Raw genomic sequence first — 18,139 nt, forward strand, 5'->3', positions numbered from 1 at the left:
AATAGTGTGCTGGAGATCCTAGAAAGGTTCCTGGAGCATCAGCCAGCAGTCTCGGCATCTCTGCTGTCACTAGTGATATACAATTTGTGAACTTTTTACTGACTTGAGAGTCTTTTTTAGTGACTTGTTCAGCTGTATTGTTCAGTCGAACAGTTTGCAGTCCACCAATGTCTGTTTACGTTCCCAGAATCAAATACATGAGACCAGGCAGTTATATGTATAATTACATGCTTATAACTGATCATTTGTTGGAGTAATGAATGCAGATAATTGAGTAATGATTAATGATACACACATTTATATAAAAGCATAAACATAGGTTTTGTTAAAACAATAATAATTTTATTGTTCATCTCTATTTGTACGATTCATATGCTAAAGACATGTAAAGACATAAAGACGTGTTTAATACTGATAATCAGACACAGGGTATGCAAATGGGGAGGAGGTTGTTGATTGTCATATTCTTCAACAAATCTGATTTCAAGTTCGCCATAACGAGCCTGTCCTTTGGCACATGGCAGCTTTCTAGCTTGCCTAGTTGCCTACGTGCACATTTTTCATGTGGTGTGATCGGAGAGCCAGCTACCTAACTGAGGTAGAACTAGTTAGGACGTAATGTAGGAACATCTAAGATTTATTTTAACTTTCTTTTGAGAGGTTGATATTTTTTAGATGTAGTGCTTTCTGTTAGATTTTTTGTTTAGATTTGTACTGAGCCCTGTTGTTTCTTAACGCACAATGGAGGAGAAGAAATGGATTTGGTGACGGATTTACTGTGTGGCACTTTCAATCGATCGAGTACGAAAAGTACACCTGGTTTACAGGGTCGAGGGAACATCGTTTTTGTGAGTACGTTCTTGTTTCTTTTGTAGCTGTAATGTTATTAAGTTGGGCTTTGCGTTGCTGTGTCCTGTCATACTGCATAATGGTAATGTACATCCTTGATGGTTTAATTCACCATGGTTCTGTAATTAGTGTTGTAAGCCTTTTGTTAAATCGCTTTATTCCACTGTTACTGTGAATATGGGATGGCTACGTCGAATGACAAAAGCTTAATAGCCCATAGGATTAGGCAGCCGTACATGCTATAATCATTAGCATTCCGTCCATCGTGCTAAAGTTGCTAATCGTTATTGGCAAGTAGGATAGAGTGCCCCACTTTGGAAATCAAATGCCCGTCCAACACGTTTGTTTTGGTTACTGACCTGTACCTACTTGAAAGATAAGCAGGTTATCTTGTAACCAGGTAATCATTTGTTTTAACCAGCAAGGTAGTAGATAAATCTAGCTGCCATTTAGATGTACAGAAGTTGGTCAGGGGCTAATGAGGGGATGAATTCTTTGTAATTTAATATATGGACTATAAAATTGTGGTATGTGTTCTATTTTGCTAGTTGTTCAAGTAAATGTGCTAGTTTTTAATTACTCCATCTAAAATTATTGTGATAACATTATAACAAACAATTTGGCTATTATTAATTTGCCTTTTATATATGGTGTCTGTATGGTGTTTTCCTACCTCAATAGCTAATCAATGCTCAGTAACTATGTTAATCCACAGTTTTCATTTGTGCAGTGTATTGCTACTATTGGCAAATATTTAGTGGAATACAATGTTGCCATGATTATTTCATAAAAAACTAGCTAGCAGAGTCAATAAAAAGCTAATGACACTTACTTTAGCGATAATTGCTAACCGCATTGGCTAGCTTGTAACGTTTGCTAACGGAAATATGTTTAACTAACCTCAGTTTAAGCTAACGTTAGTCCATCTAAAATCATTCTGTTGACATGAACATAATGACATCCGGTTTAGCTAATAATAACTAACCTTGTGGAGATGGTGTCATTCATTCAAGCCTCAGTAGCGAATGTATTCTCATGTATCTATGTTTATTCTGTGTTTTCATTTGTACAACAACTTGCTAATATAAGCAAATGTTTAGTGAAATGCAACATTTCCATGATTATTTCTTTAAAAATAATTGCTAGAAGTGCCTCAGTCAATGCTAGCGTTAGTTGGCCTTAAATTAATTAATGACCCGCTAGTTAAATTTTATTTTCCTAATAATCACAAAACATTAATGAATTGATCAAATTATTATTCTGTAAAAAATTATATTTTTCAAAACTGCTGCTGCCCCAGAGGCCAGTGAGGCCTTCTCTGCTGGCCTAGTGATGTCAGAATCAGAAAATATAATTTAAATTATATTTTAATTAAAGCTAGATGTAGTTTAGAAAGTTCATTCCATCAGTATATTTACTTAATTTCATTGATATGAAATTAAGTAATGTCTTTCTCTCCGTAAATATATCTTTCTCTCCGTTGCGCTGTTTCCAGAGTAGCTCAGGTAAATCAGAGCTTTTGTCCAATCAGATTTCCCACGTGCTGTCTCCAGATGAAAATCTAAGTTGTTGATTGTCATATTCTTCAACCAATCAGATTTTGAGTTTGGCATGTTGAGCATATTTTTTGACATGCAGGAGCTTGCCTAGCTACCTACGTCAGCATTTTTCAGGTGGTGTGATCAGACAGCCAGTTCGCTAATTGAACTAAAACTGGTTAGCACATAACGTAGCAACATCTAAGATTTCCTTTGTGACATTTAGATTTTTTAGCCCTGTTTTTTTTTTAACACAATGGCCGGAGAAGAAGAAATTGATTTGTTGGGGGATTTTCTGGCAGGATCTTTCAAGAAAATCTGGAAATTGTGAGGAAGGCTTGACCAACCCCCCAGCCAGCAGCCCTTTCCTAGTCAGGGAAAGGATTTGTGTGGCACTTTCAATCGAGCAACTACCAAAAGTATATCTGACTTATAGCATTGAAGGATCATTGTTGTTGTGAGTTTGTTCTTGTTTCTTTGGTAATTACCTTAATTTAGGCTTTACAATCTCTATTTGTGATGCAGCATGTAGTGTAGTGGTACATTCTTGTTGGTTTCGTATTCATGTTTGTGTAATTAGTGTATTGTAAGCCTTTTGTTAAATCACGTTATTCCACTGTCACTGAATATGGGGTGGTTACATCGAATGACATTATCCAATAGCCCAAATGTCATGGTGAGGTTATTCAAAGGCGGTGTCATTGTGGGAGGATAGCACTGAAGGTCTAGGTGTAAAATACACAGCCTGCCTCTGCTGCCAACAGTGCTGTTGGCTATGCTGATAATAGGGGGTTCCACTAGCGCTTTTTTGAAAAGAACCCGTAGCCTAAATGTCACACATTATAATTGGCACAAACGCAGTATTGCAGGCATATAGCCTACAGTTCTGGTTTTATAGAGACATTTACATTTTAGATTTTTTGTTCTGGTAACAGTTGTGGTATGTATTCGACAGTTAAACAAGTTACTAAAGACTGTAACAAGGTCATAGTTTTTTTTAACCAGCAAGCTAGTAGATAAATGTAGCTGCCATTTAGATGTACAAACGGTGGTCAGGGGCAAATTACTTCCAAGAGGGGATGATTACTTTACATTATATAGCTTAGAAAATACAGTGGCATGCTAATATAGGCAGATATTTAGTGGAATGCTAAAAAACTGCTAACTACTGTTAGCAATAAATGCTAACAACGTTAGCTGGCTAGTAATGTTAGCTACATTAACTGTGGTTGACTAGCTTCAATCTAAGCTAAAGTTAGTCCATCTATTCTGGAATCATTCTGGTTCATTCATTTTTTAGAGATGGCGTCATGCTTTCAAACCTCAGTAGCTAATCTATGCTCAAGTTGCTAAATTAATGTTCTCTGTTCATTTGTAGAATTTGTTGCTAATATAAGCAAATATTTAGTGGAATGAAACATTGCCATGATCATTTCGTCAAAAAGATAATCCATGCTCAGCAGGTTTAGTCATTTGTTTTCATTTGTTTCTACAACTCCACTTCTGAGAGAGGGTTAAACTATATTTCCATGCACTGCCAAAGTCAACATTTTTAAAGTAAGAATAGGGAAGGCATTTTCCAAATTAATACAAATCTGGAAAGGTATTTATTTTATTGTTGCCACATAAGTCTTTTGATCATCAATATTAAACAATTCTAACAAATGGTTTGCTCAATCATTTATGTTAATACACATTCTTAAAGGAAAAGTTTGCTATAAACCTGGGGCCTATTTACAGATTGTCTCGCATGATCTTAGTTCAAAGAGATTATATATATTTATTTTTTTTATAATTTCAGTTTTGAGTTTTTCTAATTTTGTCTGCAGTCTGCCAGGGCTAAAATGGAACTGACCAGGGCTACTGATGTAGCATTCGAAAATATCATTCTTTTAGTTTTCCGAAATTGGAAGTGTATTGATGTAGGTCTCCATTCTCCCTATTTCCCCCCCCTCCCCTCCAAAACAAGCATTGTATCAATAATTATGTTCTACGGGAAACCAAACAATTTTCTTTGTAAACGATGCACTACCTCACAACATCTGTAAACGTCTGCACTCCAGTTAACAGGCCAGTGCTGTTTCAAAACAGCTGAACTATGGTGCTGACCTCATTGGAGTACTAGCTAGCAACAAGCACAATTTACGGACATTTTTCAAAATGTTTTGAGAATGATTCAGGGAAAATCAATGACATGGGCGTTCCCAACAGTATCAAAATCGTGCCAATGCTCGGTAGTAATGATTTTAGTACCTCCCCATACTTTTTCTGCAGAACGGGACTTAGGATAGAATTATCCAAATAGCTATACATGCCTACTTACAGAATTGAGAGTTGTCCGTTTGGTCCCTCTGGCCTCTGCCTCTCCTTCGAGTTTCTTTGGGGACCTGGAAGGTTTCCAAAACTGCCCAATTGGTAAGAGCTTGAAATGCCATCTGTTACACATGCTGGAGCCAATTCAGCCTCATCCACCGACACGATGGCATTAAGTAGGAATAAGTCCCACTCCTAATGTGAGCAATAGTTTTGTAAACAAAGCCGGTTGCTGGATAAAGCCTCCTTGCAGACAGATTTGTGTCTGTTTACCAGCAGCTAATAGAACCTCTTGGAATTTTTGTTTGAGCTATTAGTTTATACTAGCTCAAGTGAGCTACAGTTTTGTAAACAAAGCTGGTTGCCGGATAAATCCTCCTCATTGACAGATTCACGTCGGTTTTCCAGCAGCTGACAGAACTTGTTGGCATTTTGGTTTGATTTAGTAGTTTATACTAGCTAACATGGGCTACAGTTTAGTAAACAAAGCCGGTTGCCGGATAAATCCTCCTGGAAGACTGATTTCCGTAAATTTACCAGCAGCTAATAGAACATCTTGGCATTTTTGTTTGAGCTAGTTTATACTAGCTAACATGGGCTACAGTTTAGTAAACAAAGCCGGTTGCCGGATAAATCCTCCTTGAAGACCGATTTCTGTCGATTTACCAGCAGCTAATAGAACTTGTTGTCATTTTTGTTTGAGCTAGTTTATACTAGCCCACATGCGCTACAGTTTAGTAAACAAATCCGGTTGCCGGATAAATCCTCCTTGCAGACAGATTCGCGTCAGTTTACCAGCAGCTTATAGAACCTGTTGGCATTTGTGTTTGAGTAGTAGTTTATACTAGCTAATGTGAGCTACAGTTGTGTAAACAAAGCCGGTTACAGATATAGCCTCCTTACAGACAGGTTCATCCGCATGCCAGCTGCTTATACATTTTCCAGAAACAATATACAGCAATAACCATTGAAACAATGCTTGTTTAGGCACAAATTGTTTTTGGCAAACATACAGAGACCTATATCAACATTCCCTGGCCTTCCCGTTTTGGAAAACCGAAAATATCATATATTTTCAAATGCTATATCAGTTGACCCATTAACTTCCATTGTTTCAAGTAGGCTACATGGGGGCACTATAGAAAAGGAAAAACCATAGATGTCATATTCCTTGTAACTATGGATATAAGTTAAAAAAAACTGCAATCTGGCTAGTAGTAGCTTCAATGCTGAAACCCGCAAAATGCTGCTTGCATATTTTATTAATTGTTATTGAAGTCCACTTCTTTGGAAAAACCCACAAAACACCAGTCTCACTGTCAACAGTGAAGAGGTGACTGGCATGCTCTGTGTTCTTAATCTTTTGTCTTTTTTTCTGCCTAGAAGGCCAGCATCCCGGAGTTGCCTTTTCACTGTTGACATTGTGACTGTTGGTACCGGTACAGTTAAATGAAGCTGCCAATTGAGGACCTGTAAGGTGTATTTTTCTCAAATTAGACACTAATGTATTTGTCCTCTTGCTGAGTTGTGCACCAGGGTTTCCCACTCCTCTTTCTATTCTGCTTAGAGACAGTTTGTGCTGTTCTGTGAAGGGAGTCCTACACATTGTTGTACTAGATCTTCAATTTCTTGGCAATTTCAGGCATGGAATAGCCTTCATTTCTCAGAACAAGAATAGACTGATGAGTTTCAAAGAAAATTATTTGTTTCTGAAAAATTCCGGGATTTTATCGAACTCAGAACTGCTGATGCTGAAGATACTGAACTAGTCTGAAAAAGGCCAGTTTCATTGCTCCCTTAATCAGCACAACAGTTTTCTGTGGTGCTAACAAAAGGTTGGTTAATCTTGGATTAGCAAAAACAATGTGTCATTGAGACACAGAAGTGATGGCTGCATCATGTAGATATTCCATAAAAGTTTCTATCTACAATTCTCATTTCAACATTAATAATGTCTACACCATATTTCTGATCAATTTGATGTTATATTATAATGGACAATCCATTTTTATTCAAAAACTAGGACATTTCTAAGCGACTCCAAACTTTTGAACAGTAGTGTATATTTTGTGATGAAGGTCAGTTACAGGTTTTCAAGTTAATGGGTTTCTTAACTCTACTACTAGAGGTGTTTGATTGCAGTCGTTGTTGCTAAAGGTGGCGTAATCAGGGCAATAACTGTTTTTACAGTAACGCTGGGTGTTTCATAACTTTGTTAAATAAATGGATGAAATAAGTAGCAACATTTTCAGTTTGTTCACTCAACTTTATATTAGCTTCTTCTAAAAAAAATCTAATAAGGGGCAAATGCTTCTTCATTGCAGTTATTATAATTAGTTGACTACAGGCAACTATCCATGCTCCCGATCGTTGCACCATACAGAGGTCTGTGCTCATCATATGTCAGAGACACTGGCCAGACTGAATCGACAGTTGCACTTGCTTGTAAATTCTCTTTTAGTTTCTTATCCCTTGCCCCCTACTTCAAGTTTAGCTTTGTACCTTCACGTTTGCTGTGTAGCCTAATAATGTAACTTGTTTATGTCTCGGATGCTGCTACAGGTATCTCTGCATCTCGGTTGCACATGCCACCTTACTCCTTCAGTTTGCCTTGATTGCACATCTAGAATTGCCATTTGTACCCACACAATTATAAACCCACTTGCAACATACACTATACTTAATACTTTTTTATCTTCTTTATTTATCTTTATCCTCTCCTCTACTTTACATAATTGCACATTTAGTATTGCCATTTGTACTGCATTTGCCTAGATTGCACATCTATACATTCCACATGTTATATACATATCCTTAATACTTAATGTTCTGCCACCTTCTATTTGCACTTCTGGTCAGATGCTAACTGCATTTTGTTGTACTGTACTTGTACTTGTTCAATGACAATACAGTTGAATCTAATCTAATTTTATATTCTGAGCCACTCCAGAAATACTCAGTCAATATCAGCACGACTGCACATAGCCTGTAACACAGGCAAAATGACAAATTAATGTTGCCTCACTCAGTGACAAATATCAAATTTAACAACATGCGTTTGACAAGCAAACAAATAATAGATACTCATTATGTGATGTGTGCAGTACTGTGTTCTATTTTTGCAGTAAATAATAACTAATTAAAGCCAGTTAATATGCATTTTTTTCTTGCAGTCATATAACGGAATAATATGTATATCTGTGTTATTGGAGTTTGTTGTTAATGTTTGATTCTTCAAATAGAATGTTGGGTTTGTTTGTTTGATCTGTGTCCATTATTTGACATTTTCACACCCACCCAAGATCCATGGCCACCAAGTGTAATTTAAATTGGTTCAGAGTGTTAATTACAATTTCAGATAAGATCCTTTCTGCAAAACATTTCCTTTAGTAGAATACCGGAGGGTGTACTCGTGACAAGTTTACCGTAGTCTCGGGTTAAGAACAACCTGAGGTCATGAAATGCATGTAAATGGATTTTAAAATGATAATTTTCTCTTTTCTAGGTAATTGGATTCATCCATTTGGCTTTTTGGGTAAGAGGGAATGTGAGAATTCAAACCTCCTCCGGACCACTTCAACGTCTGGTTTAGTTTAGTATCATCACAAGACGTTGATTAAAAGAAAAACACCTTTTATTAAATTTAGTGAAGTGAAAATCTGTTGGATTATTTATTGTTTGTTATTTTTTTCTACTTTTTTGTACATTGTTGACACTGTCAGTGTAGTTAAATGTTTTATAGAGAATGCCATTCTAGAGATGTCAAGATGTCAGTTCAACACTTTGTACTTTGTGTCATTCAAACCCCATTCCAAGCATGAACAACTTTTTTGCTACTGTGTCAACACAATTACATGCATTTGGTTGACATGTGGATTCAATTAAGCCTGTATGCATCCAATTTTTTTTCTATGGGTCCCATATTTTCTAAAGCCATGATTTTAGTCTGTTCTTTATATGTTTGCTGAGTTAGGAAGAATTATCAACACGTGTTAGTGTTGAATTACACTTCAATCTAAGGTGATTTGTAGCTTTGTCACAAATACAGTGCCAGTTCAAATTTCAAAGCTTTGCATATTTCAAACTCATGCATATCTTCAATAAAATGCATTTACAGAACATTTTTCTAAGTATTTTCACTGTATAGACAATGCACATTTTGTTTCGTTTTGTTGTCTTCCACCTCAACACACCAATGACTCACTACAAATCAGTGCTGCTTCTGGGCACAAAAGTAAGCTTTGTCCAGTATGGCTTTGGCTGTATTTTGGGGGTACATTGACCTGCTGGAAAATGAATATAGTCCCAGGTTTTTTGCTGACTATCAGATTTTCTTCCTGGAGTTCTGTACTTTGCTGCATCCATTTTGCCTTCTTACCTTAACTGAAGCAGTGAATCATCCCCATAGCATGATGCAGCCATCATCATGCTTCACAGGATGATGTGCAGCTTTCGCCAAACATAGTGCTTAGTGTTTTGCTAAAAGCAAAAAAAATGTGGTTTATTCTGCTAGCCTGATTCACATGTGCCATTTTCTCTCCATTTGTTTATAAGGGACTTTACTGTGCTCAGGGAGATATTGAATACCTTGAAAATGGTCTTATATCTCACCCCTGATTCGCATACTACACATACTGTACTGCTCAATCCTCTTCCTAGAGATCTACCATCCAGTAGGTATTCTCTCCAACCCCAGTTGTGAGTGAACTGGCCTTTTTTGTTCTTTTTTTTTTTACAGCTTTTCATCTTGCTCATTATTACAATCAGGTGCGCTAAATTAGGGTTGGTGAGAAAACCTAGAGGATGGTAGCTCTCCAGGAACAGGATTGAGCAGTCCTGTACTTAACAGTACATACTTTACCATTACTGGGGCCAATTTCAGGAATTGTACTAACCAACTCTGCGACCTGCCAGAGACAGGTGTATTTAACCTGAAATCTTGTGAAACACCTTAACTGCAGACAGCTAGACTCCATTCAACTAATTACATGACTTCTGAAGACAATTGGTTGCGCCACAGCACATTCGCATGCTTCTTAACAAAGGTTGTGAATACATATACAATCAATTATTTTCTGTTTTATATTTGTAATGTATTTAGAACAATTTGCAGATATGTCTTCATATTGACACTGTGGACCTTTGTGTGTTTAACAGTGGCAACAATTCTGGATACTTCTAAATACTTCTATATTCTGGAAATTCTAATACTTTTGAGAGCCACATGCAGTGAGGAGAACGAGTATTTGATACACTGCCGATTTTGCAGGTTTCCTACTTACAAAGCAGGTAGAGGTCTGTCATTTTAATCATAGGTACACTTCAACTGTGAGAGACGGAATCTAAAACAAAAATCCAGAAAATCACATTGTATGATTTTTGAATAATTAATTAGCATTGTATTGCATGACATAAGTATTTTGATCACCTAACAACCAGTAAGAATTCCGGCTCTCACAGACCTGTTAGTTTTTCTTGAAGAAGCCTTCCGGTTCTCCACTCATTACCTGTATTAACTGCACCTGTTTGTACTTGTTACCTGTATAAAAGACACCTGTCCACACACTCAACCAAACAGACTCCAAACTCTCCACAATGGCCAAGACCAGAGAGCGGTGTAAGGACATCAGGGATACAATTGTAGACCTGCACAAGGCTGGGATGGGCTACAGGCAAGCAGCTTGGTGAGAAGGCAACAACTGTTGGCGCAATTATTTGAAAATGGAAGAAGTTCAAGATGACGGTCAATCTCCCTTGGTCTGGGGCTCCATGCAAGATCTCACCTCGTGGGGCATCAATGATCATGAGGAAGGTGAGGGATCAGCCCAGAACTACATGGCAGGACCTGGTCAATGACCTGAAGAGAGCTGGGAGCACAGTCTCAAAGAAAACCAGTAGTAACACACTACGCCGTCATGGATTAAAATCCTGCAGCGCACGCAAGGTCCCCCTGCTCAAGCCAGCGCATGTCCTGGCCTATCTGACGTTTGCCAATGACCATCTGGATGATGCAGAGGAGGAATGGGAGAAGGTCATGTGGTCTGATGAGACTAAAAATGTAGCTTTTACATGCTTTGTAAGTGGGAAACACTGTCGACTTTGCAGGTTATCAAACACTTCTTCTCCCTACTGTATATAGCGCATGACAAATGCACATGAATCTATCAGACTAAACTGATAGAAGGCAGCCTGTAGGGTAACTCGGAAAGTTGTTTTGATAGCACAAGATGGAACGTTTCATTGCTTCGGATTCCATTTGCCATGGCAACTTGTTCAAAACAACCCATGGGGCATTTATTAGTGGTTCATGTGACGGTGCCAACTGCAGCAGAAGCTATCCTTCTATTGTTGTGTCGAACAATGATGGGTTTATGCAGCTCTCTGTTTATGTGAAGAAAATGAGGTAAGCATGTCTTCTTAATCTCAAACAGCAGGCGGTGGATTCTGCTTTCCAAATTGCACAAGGCTAGGAATTCTCTCCTCAAACCAACTTAAGTTTGAAGATGCAGTTTGTTCAAATTCAATCGTAGTTCTAATCTGGTCACTGTTTAACATTATGCTGGGTCTGCACACATTGTAGCTGCATCCAATTAGATATTAGATATATATTTATTTTTGTATCTTTATTCATACAGAGAAATCGGTTTGAGTCTTAGATCTCTTTTCCAGCTGTTTTACAGCAAATAATAGATCATTTTAAATAATTTTATATGCTAGTCTACCTTTGACACTTCAGCTCATGTCATCTGCCTGAATTGTCTAATGTGGACTGGCTCTCTAAAATGTGCAGACCATTATTGTCGAACTGTCAGTTTAAGGGTGTAATAAGTACTCCCTGTTGTTGCTCAGTGATGCCCATTTCCTGTGTCTGCTAGCTGGCTCTTCCTGTCCACAATAGACCATGTGTCCCTCTGGCGTTTATCCAACATGCTCCCCACTCACAGGTGATGCTGTCCTCTTCATCTGAATTCTGCTGTAGTTGATTAAGGGCCTAACTTGTGATTCATATTCTTCTACTCAGTTATATCAAATTCAAACTGCCAGTTTGATATATGTGTTTTGGTCATTCACCTCATGTTCAATCTCACTAGTCTTTAACTACAAGTCGCCTTTGAACCCTCTATTAAAATGTTTACTTTTTGGTCTCTGGTATCACAAGCAAGTCCTTCATGCTCTGTGCATGGAAGCAACAAGCCCGGCACTTTGATGTGGACCTGCAGCTATGATGAGAAAGAAAAAATGCCCTTGTCTGTTTCCTGGTCTGGCTTCCTGTAGACAGGAGACTAGGGTGAAATTTAAGTTGGGATAGCAATAAGAAATGCTGTCAGAGAATGAGGGAAAGGGGTCTGTTTCCCATGGAGAAACAGGGCCACAAATCCTGGGCCGCAGGAGGAGTGAATGAGTCAGACATGGTGACTCAGGTGTCATGTGCTGAGCTAGCCAAGCATCATATCCTCAATGATTCAGTCATCTCAGCTATAAGTACAATACTAGGAGACACCAGAGACCTCTCCTGGACCCTCAACACTTCAACCCTGGTCAAAAAGGCACATCAGTGCCTGTACTTTTTGAGGAGACTGACGACCCTTTGTCTTCCCAGATCCTTTTGAACTTCTACTGCTGCACAATCGAGAGCATTTTGACAAACTGTGGCACTGTGTGGTTTGGCGGATGCTCCGTGGCCAACCGGAAGGCCCTACAATGGGTGGTGAAAACCGGCCAGCACATCACTGGTGCCCAGCTCCCAGCCATCGTAGACCTCTAGCGGAAGTGGTGCACGGCATCATCGGAAACACTTCACATCCATGCCACAATCTGTTTGCCCTCCTACCATCAGGCAGGTGGTACAGGTCTCATCATTCCCGCACCAGCAGTTTCAGGAACAGCTTCTTCCCCTCTACTGTAATCTTGCTGAACTCTGTGACCCATAACCAAACATACCCACCCACCACTTATTACTGCCTCTCAGGGACCTTGTGCACTACCTCCTTGTACTACTTGTCTACCTCGGGAACCTCATTACTGCTATCCCTGCATTTCAGTTGCACATACTACCTTACACCTCCAACTTGCTCGATTGCACAGTCAGAATTGTCATTTGTACCTGCATTGCACATCTATTCATTCCCACTTGTACATACATATACTCAATACATGTACATTTTCTGCCCTACCCTATTTGCTTTCATTGCTCATTTAGAATTGCCATTTGCACTGTATTTGCCTTCACTGCACATCCATACATTTCACTTGTAACATTCACTATACTTAATTATTGAAATTTCCTGCACTCTTCTACTTGCACTTCTGGTTAGATGCTAACTGAATTTAATTGTATTATACTTGTACTTTTCAATGACAATAAAGTTGAATCTAATCTAAAAAAGGCCACTCAGTGGCCTCCTCACACTTAAGTTTGAGTGAAAACCTGAGTCAAATTATCAGTCTGTTCAACTGCCATTCCTAATTAAAAATCACTGTTCATAAAAATGTGATCCCACCTTGTTTAAATGTGACATAACTCTGACTCCGACAGATCACCACTAATCAAAATCCCAACTAAATGAGCTTCAGGTATGCAAATGGATGTTTGGGGCTGGGGGATGCACTGCTCTTTGTTTCAATGGATATCACAAAGTGTGTCTAAATTAATGATTTTTTGCAAAGTCTGAATTTTCAGATGGAAGGAGATTTTCGTTTGAGGTTCATGGTAAAATAGTTCAAACAATTGTCATACTGTAAGCCTAGGCATTCAAAAGAAAAGTGAAAATAGCTTAAACTTAATTTAAATTCCTTGGTTCGTTTTGTGGAATAAGTCCTTTTTAATTCCATCATCTGCCACAGTGAATTTCTGTCTGAAATATAAACATTTTGATTATTGCTGGCCATGTCTGAAGGTCTACATATTTTCAGCAATGCTGATGTAGGTATTTGATTCCTACTTCTTTATACCCATCATGAGTAGGGCAAAGACATGCATTCTTTTACAATGTAGTTATAAAAGATTGGTTAACGATAGACAGTTAATTCACTTTCCATACAAAATGATATATGCTATGAACTGAAAACAACTGAATATTGACTCCTTGCACCTGAATGTGTCTATTTTAAATAGAGACAATTTGAAATAGATAGACATGAAAAAAGTATTGCTTTCTAAGTCTGTTCAGATCTTTGTCAAGAATGAGTGAAGAAAGAAAGAAACTGGGATACACCCCCCATTTAGACTTATTTGTTCAGTTAAGAAGAGGGAAACGTGGAGGAGGATGCTGACCTTGGTCTACCGTCTGCTTTTCTCCCCCGAAACTGGAAAACCTTGGCCCTGGTGACTGGGCCAGGGGGGGAAAATGCATGGAATGTGTAAAGACATGAGTCATTCCCACATGTCACCGTAAACTCCCAAATCTGAACTGCAGCCCCTCCTTTCCTGCCAGTAGACACTGGAGAAGGGGAATTCCTTTAAGTTTAGTTCTGTTAATTTAGTGTAATATCCCAGTAGCTAACTTTTAATAAGAAAGTTTTTAGAATGTTAAAGGCAGAGTATAACAGAATGACATCATGGTTTTGTTAAGTGTGATACATGAAAGTTACTCCTAAGCTTTAACACTATCCCTTCTGGCATTTTTGGCCATTGGTGGAGCTGTTGCTCCAAAACAGGTCCCAAAATTGTGTAAGGTCTGTCGTGTGGTGATGTATGCCTAGGTCATCCAACTACTCACTTACAAATTTCATGGCTAACTGAGGTCTGATAGTGATTCCACTTAGAAATGATGTAAAAAAACAACATAGACATCTAGAACAAAAGTGAGCTTTTAACTGCATCTTTAAGAGCTCACATTTGTGCCACTCATCAGCCAACATTTGGTAACAGTTTAGACAGTTAAAGACAGTGTTTTATGCAATTTGTAGGATTTGTTATGAAGCCAACATATTATATAACCTGTGTGCTTTACATTTTGGAATGCGTCTTTAACTTGTTAGGTTTTCTTCCAATCCTCTGCAGAATGCTACTGAATCTCTCTCAAGGTAAGATTCGTCATGTAAATATATTGTCAATCATAATTTAATTAGTGTGCCATCAAAAAAAGAATCATGTTGCAATAATGTAGTTAATAGTTAACCATTATTGCTTATTAAGGTTTCACTGCCGCATGTGCAGGCTAATCTACTTTTGAAACTCGACAGCAGGCTAGTTACTGAGGACTTCGGTTTAATTTGCCAGACATACTCCATAATGAAATTAAAGCAGGGTATTTTGTGAATTCTAAAATAAACAGCTTGTTTGTTTCATTGCATTTGATTTTCGATGTGATTTTGTGGAACAGTCTAGAATTGAGTATTTGTTATTATTTGGATGGCGTTTTTAAGTTGTTTGCAACTGCGCGTAACTGCGAATCGTGTGCATACGCTTTTCTTCAAAGCGCGCGACCACCGTGCCCTGTTTCGCGAGCCCTCACTTGGAGTTTAGAGTAGAGAACTGTCGGAGAACTGCGGGTGAAGCCATGCAGGGGAGTGTTTAGGATCGTCTACGCAGGAGCGCTGACAAAATTGTTGAAATATCCACGGATTTTCTTATCCCCGCATAAAACAGCAATACTAGAGTGGGGTTATGGTTGTCAAAAGATTGAAGAAGCACGAGAGAAGATACCGGACCTAATGGTAAGTAACATGAAGTTGCTTTCGGAATAGAAACGGTATAGACCGCACTGTAAAGTTCCTGTGTGGAAAGGGATGAAAACATTATGCCATGTCTTTTTGGAATAGATTTACATACATTCTGCATTACAAAGTGTATTTAACATGGGCTATATTTTTTCCTTGGTAAAATGTGTTCTGCGTTAGTCAGTAGCTACTTATCTACGGGAAAAGTTTAGTCCGTGCTACAATGTTGCAGGTAATTTGAGTGGTGAACCATTGCCCGGGTTCATTGCATTGAGTATCGTTGTTACGTTGGCACACGTTTGTCAGTTGGGACAAAATGAGGTACCGGTAGTAAAGCAAAAATAGGCCTATGGCATTAATAATGGATTTGGTAATCATTGTTTCTTGACAATTTGTTTTATTGTCTCGGACGTAACTTTACAGAGCATTTCTGGACTGTTGTGGAATAGCTCACTGTAGGCCTAAAGGATTAGTAAAGTAACCCATTTCATTACCATTTTTCTTTTTTCATCTGCAGTAATACATTGATTTGAAATTTTATTTATTATTTGAAACATTAGCTATGGTGAAAAGAGAGGGGGAGCGGTGTCCTTTATGATTCACATACCAGTATGTTATTTTTGTATTTTATTCAACATTTTTGCAATACTCTTCTAGAAAGTTTTTTTTGATACTGTATTTTGGCCAAATTCTTATTAGTTGCTTTAATCTTTGGTTGGTCCCAGGAATTGAACCCTCAATCCTTGCTTTGCAAGCATCATGCACTACCAAAGAAGCCACTGCAGAACTTTGATGCTAATGTAAAATCTCATAAAATGTGGATACCAGGTGTCTGCATCTAGGACTTTACCCATATTTGATTTAAACAAGAATGCCTTGCCAAACTCATGTTCTATCTAAAGATGTAGTCTCTTTTAGGGAGGTAATCTTCTTAGCCAGATATGGTGTTTGTGACTTCCATTCTGTTTTCACATGTGCCTCAACATTATGATTAATACAACTGTCAACCAAAGCAGGTGTTAAGCACGTTTTTTCCTAGATATTCATGTGAATTCTAGGATGGGAGACGATTTTAGATAAAGGTTGAAGATAGGATATCAGTCCATACATAGGCTTTATGTCAAGGAAAATATCCAACTTGCCTTTGACTGCCTGAATTGATTCCTATCTTGGAAAGCACATTGAAGATCCTTCAGTTTTAAACTGTGTTGTTGTTGAATGGTGTTGTGCCATGGCAAGTCAATTCAAAACTGCATTACCAAGATGATGTATTGTGTTATTTGGACCATTCCCAATTAATTATCTTGACTAATAACCTTGACTGATTCCTTGTTTGACTGGATGGGTCACTGATAAGCTTTTATTGAAAGGCGAATTGCTGAGACTACTCATTAGATGAGACCTTGGACATGGGTATCCTATTTCTCTTTCAGTTTGCATATCACAAACGTTTTTTAGTATCAATGTTCTTCTACTATTACTGCTTGCTAAGTTTTGTGTTATTATTACAGATTAGCCTAATGTTTGGACATTCACATTTCACCTCACATGTAATACCTGTTGTAAACTGTTTATTATACTACAATTGGAATGTGGTAAGATTGATATTCATCTACAATACACTGTCCCCCAAATGCATCTGAACCTGTTATATATTATTTTAAAATAAATTGGACCTCATTTTATAAAGGAGGCATTCAGTGTCTGAGTCACTGGTATTAAATTAGGTATTAGTGTGGCGGAGCAGCGTTGAAGTATTGAAGCTAATTATGCCAACAATACATTTTATGTCAGCATGGCATGTTTGTGGTGGTTTGCCAAAACTATGACTCAGAACTTTAACCTGAGTTTAGAACAAGACTTTATTTGGTTGTATTTCAGAGGAACAAGGCCAGAGAAAACTCTCAACAGCCAGTCTATATACATTTTCTGTATCAGCAGAAGCTGACTTGAAAAGGAAATGTCATGTGACCTCCTGGCCTCAAAACACTTCCCTTCCACTCAGCCGGCCGGAGGAGCTAGCAGAACAGGTGTGACCCAGGGCCCATGAGGGATAGGCTTTAGCCTGCCTGGAAAACAACACACAAGATGGCCTACTGCAGCAAGCTAACTGACTTAGGGAGCCTATTGGACTAGCTAGGTGTTGTTCTTTTTTAGATATTAAACTTAGAGTACATCCTTTTGAATTATATTGTTTTTGACCACACCCTTTTTGATATAAACTAAATGTTCCAAACATGTTAACATTTTAATTCATATAGAAGATGCCCCTATTCAGAGGGATTTAACAGTACTTAATGCAAACTTGTTCATGGAAAGTGATTTTAAGAATTGTATGCCAAAACTTTCATTAGTTAAATGTCCTCAGAATATAAACATTTGAGGTTATTGACATTTATAAGCTCACAAACAGGGATGTTATACTATTTTATAATTTCTTAATTAAAAAAAAAAAAGTATTTTTTGATGGCACCCAACTTGTATTCAAGGGCATGTGTCTAAATCGATTTCAGGCACAAAATATGGATGATGCTGTATATTGTAGGACCTATGCTACACTATATGAGAATATGAAGGAATTGTAGTTCTTGCATTTTTAAGATGGATCTTGTGTAGCACACTTGGTAACCATGACACTTGCATCGGCAGTGTTTGAGTTCAATTTCTACTTGGGGTGGAAAAGGGGCAGTATGAAAATGTATCCAATTGTTTTGCCTCCCCAGGTCTTAAATTAAGCTTTTGGACTATTTCTGTGGGCAAACATGCAAGAAAAGCTT

The 18,139-nt window shown here is 38.1% G+C and overlaps 2 protein-coding genes across 10 annotated transcripts in view; both read left to right on the forward strand.

Annotated features, from left to right (window-relative positions):
• Nucleotides 1-8,824, forward strand: part of hmg20a (high mobility group 20A) — a 28,372-nt gene extending 19,548 nt beyond the window's left edge. For all 4 annotated transcript variants that reach the window (XR_004574816.1, XR_004574817.1, XM_020040178.2 and 1 more), the window contains one exon: nucleotides 8,206-8,824. Coding sequence is in view for 2 of the 4 variants with exons in the window: in XM_020040178.2 (XP_019895737.2) it covers nucleotides 8,206-8,209 (4 nt within the window). In the remaining 2 variants the exon portion in view is untranslated. The remainder of the gene's footprint in view (nucleotides 1-8,205) is intronic.
• A 6,322-nt stretch (nucleotides 8,825-15,146) lies between these two features.
• Nucleotides 15,147-18,139, forward strand: part of peak1 (pseudopodium-enriched atypical kinase 1) — a 176,344-nt gene continuing 173,351 nt past the window's right edge. For all 6 annotated transcript variants that reach the window (XM_020056822.2, XM_020056821.2, XM_010903074.3 and 3 more), the window contains exon 1: nucleotides 15,147-15,359. The gene's annotated coding sequence lies outside the window, so the exon portion shown is untranslated. The remainder of the gene's footprint in view (nucleotides 15,360-18,139) is intronic.

The sequence above is a fragment of the Esox lucius genome, chromosome 19 (genome assembly GCF_011004845.1).
Source record: "Esox lucius isolate fEsoLuc1 chromosome 19, fEsoLuc1.pri, whole genome shotgun sequence".
NCBI lineage: Eukaryota > Metazoa > Chordata > Actinopteri > Esociformes > Esocidae > Esox > Esox lucius.